A 7,468-nucleotide genomic window follows, 5' to 3' on the forward strand; every position below is an offset into this window, starting at 1 on the left:
GAGATGAATGCAAATTGGGTGAAGCCTCTAACCGCCAACTTGGTTGTACAATGGTTTAAGCGGAACCAGTCAAGAAATGGGCCAAAAATTATTCATCTTCAAAGTAGGGTAAGAATGAGTAAGAAAAGGAATTCAATGTGAGGTTGAAAGCTTTAAAGGCGAAAAAGACAATCCCAAAATCTAAGGAAGAATAATAATTTTTGGATAGACTTATATTAATTCTTTTGATGTCTAGAGGGTTTAATATGTGGATGATGTTGGAATTGATTAATCGACGGATGATATTGGATGAACCAACAACAAGACACGTGCCATTGAAAGATATTCCCACCAGTCTCATATGTATGAAATTTGTGGTGAACGAACCAAGAGGGTAACCATTAGAGCACGTTTTAAGGAAGAAACTTGTGAGAATAATAGAGGTGGGGCTTTATGATGTTGTAGGTCTGGTTGAAGTCTAGCTTAAGGGGAATTTTGACAAATATTCATGAACTTTTTGTAGATTGGTTGTAGTTATACAAGTTATAACAAGTGGAGAGTTTGATTAATTATTGGTTCTAGCAACCTACTTTAAAAACTTGGTGATGTATTTGCTATGTAATATATATATATATATATATATATATATATATATATATATATATATATATATATATATATATATATATATATATAAAGCGATTTTTGGAAAATCTTGAATTTCAACCCAAGCCTACTTATGTAATGATTATTCATTCAATTTACATTAGTGATTATATAACATTCCATTGAGCCTTTATTTCTTTGTTAAATTTGGATTGACAGGTTGAAATGTTTGAAAGAAAAGTTTTAGGGGCTATCATGTTTGATGTAATGATGGAGAAGGTGTACAAATCGATAATCAACAAATCAGCTACAAGTTCGTTGTGGATGATCATCTATTGTGCGGACAATGTTATTCTGTGAGAATGATTAAAAAAGGTTGTTTTTTTTATTATGAATACATTCAACCTCATATATCTATTGTCACTAATTAAATCATTTATAAGGGTATTTTGGATTTTTTTTCCTATTATTCTCATTCTATCAGAATGTTTTCAATATAATCGTATTCTATAACAACACGAAAGAGTGAATAACGATGCATGTGAACAAGAATTGATGATAATTATTGAGAATTCATGATAATGACAGTGATTATGTGAGGTTGAATGTATTGATATTACCAAATAACCTATTTTCTTAGTCATTTTTGCAGAATAACATTAATTGCCCATACATATACACATAATATATATATATATATATATATATATATATATATATATATATATATATATATATATATATATATGGCTAGATTATAATGTGAATACATAACTATTGTTCAGACGTGTGGACAATTTTATTCTATTAGAATTACTAAAAAAATAAGTTGTTTGTATTAAAAAATCATATAAATGCATTAAAAAAATACTTAGAACATATATATATATATATATATATATATATATATATATATATATATATATATATATATATAAGTTGTTTTTATAAAAAAATTCAAAAAAAAGTTTTGTGGTCTCTAACTATTTTTTTATTTTTATTTTTAAGGTTTTTTGTTTTCCATAGAACCTAAACCTATATATATATATATATATATATATATATATATATATATATATATATATATATATATATATATATATATATATATATATATATATATATAGGTTCATGTGAGACGATCTAATTTTGTGAAACCATGAGACGCAATCCTAGTCACTCATTTAGTAGATAAAACAAAATTCATTTTTAAAATACAAAATAATTAAAAAATTTCGATTTTTTTTTCAATATTATTTTCGGAATATATATTTTCTAAATAAAAAAAAATACCAAAAAAAAAACAAATACAAAAAAAATACATTTTTTACATATTTTAGTAGAATATTTAGAATATTCTACATATCTGACAAATCTAGTAGAATATTCTAAACATTTTAAAAATCATATTAAAAATGTACAGTATAATATTCTATTAGAATATATTTCACGTATACCGTTTTTTTTTTAATTTTTAAAAAGTTTTTTGAAGTAAATAAAGTTCCGAAAATAATAATTAAAAGAAGAATTTTTAGATTTTTTATTTTATTTTGCGTTTTAAAATTATTTTTAAATTTGGTTTTACGGTCTCATAAAATTAGCATGGTCTCATAAAATTATATATATATATATATATATATATATATATATATATATATATATATATATATATATATATAATCTCCAACAAACTTAAAAACGAATGACAAAAAGAAACTATCTCTAGGATATTACAAACTTACTTGGATATATAAGTGTTTCCCAATAGTCTAGCTCACTTGGAAAGGTCTTAGCTATTGCCATCAGGACATGATCGTTCTCCACAGCAAATTTAGGATACTTATTGATTAAATACGTTGCTAAATCTGCAGGCATATTCAGACAACTATAATCAAATACGCATGTTTTATTGTCATCGTAAATATGTGATTTTTTGGCTACTCACCATATTCCTTTGCAGAAACAGCGTTAACAAGAAGGTCGACGCCTTTTGTTACACCTAAACGAGATGACTTTTTCTTAGTTTTTTCATATTCGTTGGCGGCTTTCAACAAGTATTCAATGGTATCAAGATGCATATTTTCATATGCTTTATCCAAAGGTGTTTCACCTCTATTGTCTGATATTTCCAACAAACGTTTTTCTTTTCTCATTAAGAGATCTGCCCCACGTGTGTTACCAACGATTGCAGCGATGTGAAGGGCTGTGCTTCCATCATCATTTTTCATGGTAGGTAAATCTTCACCTTTCAGGAATGATAACATCTCATTGACAAAAGAGTTGTGACCGATCCCAACCGCAATATGAAGCATCGTGTTGCCATCACTGTTGATTGCCTCTTTGATTACGTTCTTGTCTTCTTTTATTATGGATTCCACTTCACCCCAACTCCCTTCCGTAATAGCTTGACGCAAATTTTTGTTGCGTAGGATCTTTTTGGCTTCTGTTTTTGGGTCTTCTTCACGTTTGTCTTCTGTTTTTTGGTCTTCACCTTTTCTTTCTGTTAATTGCCTCGGTAAAATCTGACCCATTATCTTCTTTTTATAGTTTGCTACTTTGCCCTTGATTTTCGTTTTCATAGATGTCGACACTGCTGTGTCTTCTGTTTCTTCTGTTGTTCTTTTTATCGGAACCTCGTCTTCATCTTCATCTTGATCTTCAGTCTCTGTTTCTGTTTCTGCTAAAAACATATATATTTCTTCTGTTATTATTTCGAATTAAACTTTATCTATGTCTTTTGTTTCCGGTTTCCCTTCTAGTTTCGTTTGAAATAAATATATATGGTTATTTTTTTAAATGAAATTTTCTAACATGTGCCTAAGGTATGGCTACAAACATTAACTAGTGATAAATATTATCATAATTAAATATAGTTTTTAAAATTAGTAGTTTATATATATATATATATATATATATATATATATATATATATATATATATATATATATATATATATATACTAATAAAAGAGTGGTCATTTTGCCATGTATCACTATATTAGACCTCTTAATTAATATGATGTCACTTGTCAATCTATTAGTTCTCCATTTTAAATTTATTAGACCTCCTAATTAATGTGATGTTATTTGTCAATGTATTTATTCTCCATTTTAAATTTTATATCATTGTTTTCATTAATTCACAAATAAAAAATGTCTAATATATATTAAAAACTAATTATATATATTTATTTGAATCAACGATTATAATTTCACAAAACTAATATAAATATATTGTAATTAATAATTTATTTAAAATAATTAATTATTAATTTTGAGGTTTTACTTTAAAATTTCAATTAAATTTTATAACCGTGGTTTCCACGGGTTATAAACTAATATATATATATATATATATATATATATATATATATATATATATATATATATATATATATATGCCCTTACGACCAAAATTTTCTTTTTTGAATCTCAATTAAATGACTATGTATGTAATCGTAAGAACCTTCCTTAAACATATTTAATTATAGGAGTTTTACAAAAACGGTAAGGAATTGAAGTTACTAATTTAACTCATGATAAGAATTAGATAAATTAGACAAAATTTTAAGAAAAGTCCTTATGGTATGTCCAAAAATGCTACTTTGGTCCAAACAAGTTTGGACTAGCATCAATAGTCCAAAAGTTTTCATTTTGCTGCGGTTTTAGTCTAAATCTGTTTAAAAACTCTCAAATTAACGAATTTGCCATTTTCTATTTGTTTTTTACTTTTCTTTTTGTTATTAAATTATTTTCTAACTAAAAAGATATAAAAAATAAAATGAAAATATTTCTCGCTCTCTCTCTCTCTCTCATGTGATTGTGTTCTTCCCCAAAACACACATACACACATACTGATTTCGATCAAGACCATTTCGATCGAATCATTTACGAAACTATCTATTCATCTCATCCATCTGAATCGAATCATCAATCAAACCATTTCGATCAGCCTTCACACCTTTGATAAACACATCCAGTTCAACCAAATCGAAATCTAATCCAAGAAAATTCGAAACTCGTCAAGTAATTACCTCTGAAATTAACCAAACCTTCATGATTCTTGTAGAGAACATTTATCGGAGTCGACTTGTTTAGTGTCTTCCAAGAAAGGATTCTTTTCCATTTTGATACAACAACATTCTCATGTAAGTTTCTTCCCTTAAAGGTTCTATATCACGTGCCTTTTAAAATCCTCAGAGACGAAGTAAAAGGTTGTTTAGACACGAAATACTTGTTTGAGTCTGGAAACCTTCGAATATTAAGAAGAAATAAGGAAACCTTCGTATCTCACTCAAGTTCCTCGTAGATGAAACTTTCCTTCACATCTTCTTTGATTTGCCCATTTTAGATGAATATTTAGAAATTAGGTTAGATTTTCCAGATAAAGGTGAAGAAATCTTGATCAAAATAGAAATTTGGGTTTGATTGGGGAAGAAAGATAGGGATGAAGGAAGGAGGTGGGGGAGGTGGCGATAGGTTGGTTTACAGTGACGTGAAAGAGGGTGATCAACAAGAAATCAAGAACAGAAGTGAGGAGCTGTGGATGTTTACTATGACGCTACCTCACTTGTGGTTGTGGGTGGCAATTTGGTGGCTGCGGGCGGCGATCGATAATGATGAACTTGTCTTCTTAAGAACATATTGTGCTTCATCAAGATGGTTACCGGAGTAATGGAGCTTCATCAGTATGTGTGTATGTGTGTTTTGGGGAAGAGCACAATCACGTAAAAGAGAGAGAGAGAGAGAGAGAGAGAGAGAGAGAGATTTTTATTTTGTTTTATTGTTTTAGTTAGAAAATAATTTAATAACAAAAAGAAAAGCAAAAACAAATGGAAACGGCTAAATTGGTCATTTTTAAATTTTTTAAACTGTTTTGGACCAAAACCGCAACAAAATGAAAACTTTTGGACTGGGATGCAAGTCCAAGCCAGAAGTAGCATTTTTGGACATACCACAGGAACATTTCTTGCAATTTTGTCGATAAATTAACATGTTGGAAACAACTTTAGATGACTCCCTTTATTATTATTATCTATCTAGTTGTAAAATAAGATATTCTTTTTGGTAAAGGTGTCATATAGATCATGTTAAAGCATCACCTTAGTGCTAAGACTAGTTTAATTATACTTTTTAAGATAGAATTACAAATTTTATATGTACTTTATACGAAATCCCAAGCAGACATGTTGTAGTTAGTTGTTTCAGTTGGACTTAATATTAATATGCAAATATATTAAGTCTACGTGATTGAAAATGTAAAATGGTAAGCATAGCCCTACATCAATATAAATCAAAACCAATAGAACAGCAAACTTATAGAAGTATGCAAGTTGTGTTTATAAAAGCATGAATTCATTATGCACGCGCTAAGTGGATGTATACATTTACTTGTAAGAATAGTTAGTCAAAGGTTCATATATATATATATATATATATATATATATATATATATATATATATATATATATATATATATATATATATATATATATATATATATATATATATATATATATATATATATATATATATAGGAATGAGTTTTATGGAAAACAAATAACTAGGGCAACATCTACCGGAACCAATAATCAAATGATACGTATCCATTTCTTTTTTCACAAGTAATGTATTGTGGAAGTTATCGTGGAAGTGATGTGTTGTATATGGACCAAGTAAGTGAATATTAATAGATGCTATTAATACATATAATTAAGGTTTACATTTATTCATACAGGAGAAGTAATTAACTAGCATTCATATTTTCATTATAATGTTCAACAAACTTGACAACTACTAAAATTTTGTTTATCTAACAAGATACTAAAGTGCTTCGTAAGTTGTATATCGAACATGTGCACCAAATTGATCATGGTGTGGAAATTGTAATTTTAAAAGCCAATCCATGCATGTGAAACAACCTATCAAACTATACGTTCATATTAAGCAGGGCTGATTGTTAAAAATGTTGCGAATTTGAGTTTAGAATTAATAGCCAGAGAATACCTTTTTGAGGACTTATTATAGTGGGATCATAGAAGTAACTTAGTTTGTTCCAAACATCTTTGGCTGAATCAAGATCGACAACAATGTCAAGTAGCTCTTTGCTAATTGAACCGAAAATCCATCCTTTTACAAGGCTGTCAAATCGGTTCTTGAGGTCTGGGCTCAAAGCTCCTGGTTCATATACAATGGCGTGCACATTGTAACTCTTCAGGAGGCAACACATCTGCTTCTCCCATAGACGGTAATTGTGCTCACTGGAAAGTTTCACAGAAATGAAGTTAGAAACATTTGCGTTTAATGCATATAAGTACTCGTAGTCTTGTATTTGTGATCGTGAAGAAGCATCAAAAGAAGAAGAAGAAGGAGGAGGAGGAGGAGGAGGAGGAGGAGGAGGTGGAGGAGGAGGAGGATGATTTGATGGGCTTTCCATTTGAATGGAGAAGAGGTATGTGTGGGTTGCATGTTGATGAAATTCGTCTTCATGGTTTATATATAGTGCGTATAGCAGGGTTAAATATTATATTCGATACGTGAATTAATTAGTCTCGGCTTTATCTTTTTTTTTTTTTTCTTTCACTTTTTTTTTTCTAAAGATATTCCTACGTACGTACATAAACAGAGGAGGGCATTACTAATTAATTTGTTTAATTTTATTTTTTTACAACGGCAGAGCATATACCGGTCAAAGAATAGACCCAGCAGGGAATTAGAGACAGAATATAATGTTTACCCCCACTTTACAGTCTACTAAGCTGCACCAGTCCATCTAATAATCCAGGAAAGTAATCGCTAATTAGCACCAATAAATACTATATCTAAGAGCATCCATATTCCATTCAACTCATGGACAGTTGAATAGGATGCTAAGTAGAGAGAAT

At 28.9% G+C, this 7,468-nt stretch overlaps 1 protein-coding gene across 2 annotated transcripts in view; it reads right to left on the reverse strand.

Moving 5' to 3' along the window:
* The window catches only part of LOC145062926 (uncharacterized), an 11,152-nt gene extending 4,108 nt beyond the window's left edge, over positions 1 to 7,044 (reverse strand). The window contains exons 1-3 of one of the 2 annotated variants that reach the window (XM_079010518.1): positions 6,591 to 7,044; positions 2,531 to 3,262; positions 2,328 to 2,450 (exon numbers count right to left, since the gene is read on the reverse strand). In XM_079010518.1, the coding sequence (XP_078866644.1) occupies positions 2,328 to 2,450; positions 2,531 to 3,262; positions 6,591 to 7,020 (1,285 nt within the window). In that variant the 5' untranslated portion in view covers positions 7,021 to 7,044. Of the gene's footprint in view, positions 1 to 2,327; positions 2,451 to 2,530; positions 3,266 to 6,590 lie in introns of both variants that reach the window. The other variant, XM_079010517.1, reaches the window with a different exon arrangement.
* Between the last annotated feature and the right edge of the window lie 424 nt (positions 7,045 to 7,468).

Source organism: Lactuca serriola, chromosome 7, assembly GCF_051521515.1.
Source record: "Lactuca serriola cultivar US96UC23 chromosome 7, Lser_US96UC23_V15, whole genome shotgun sequence".
NCBI lineage: Eukaryota > Viridiplantae > Streptophyta > Magnoliopsida > Asterales > Asteraceae > Lactuca > Lactuca serriola.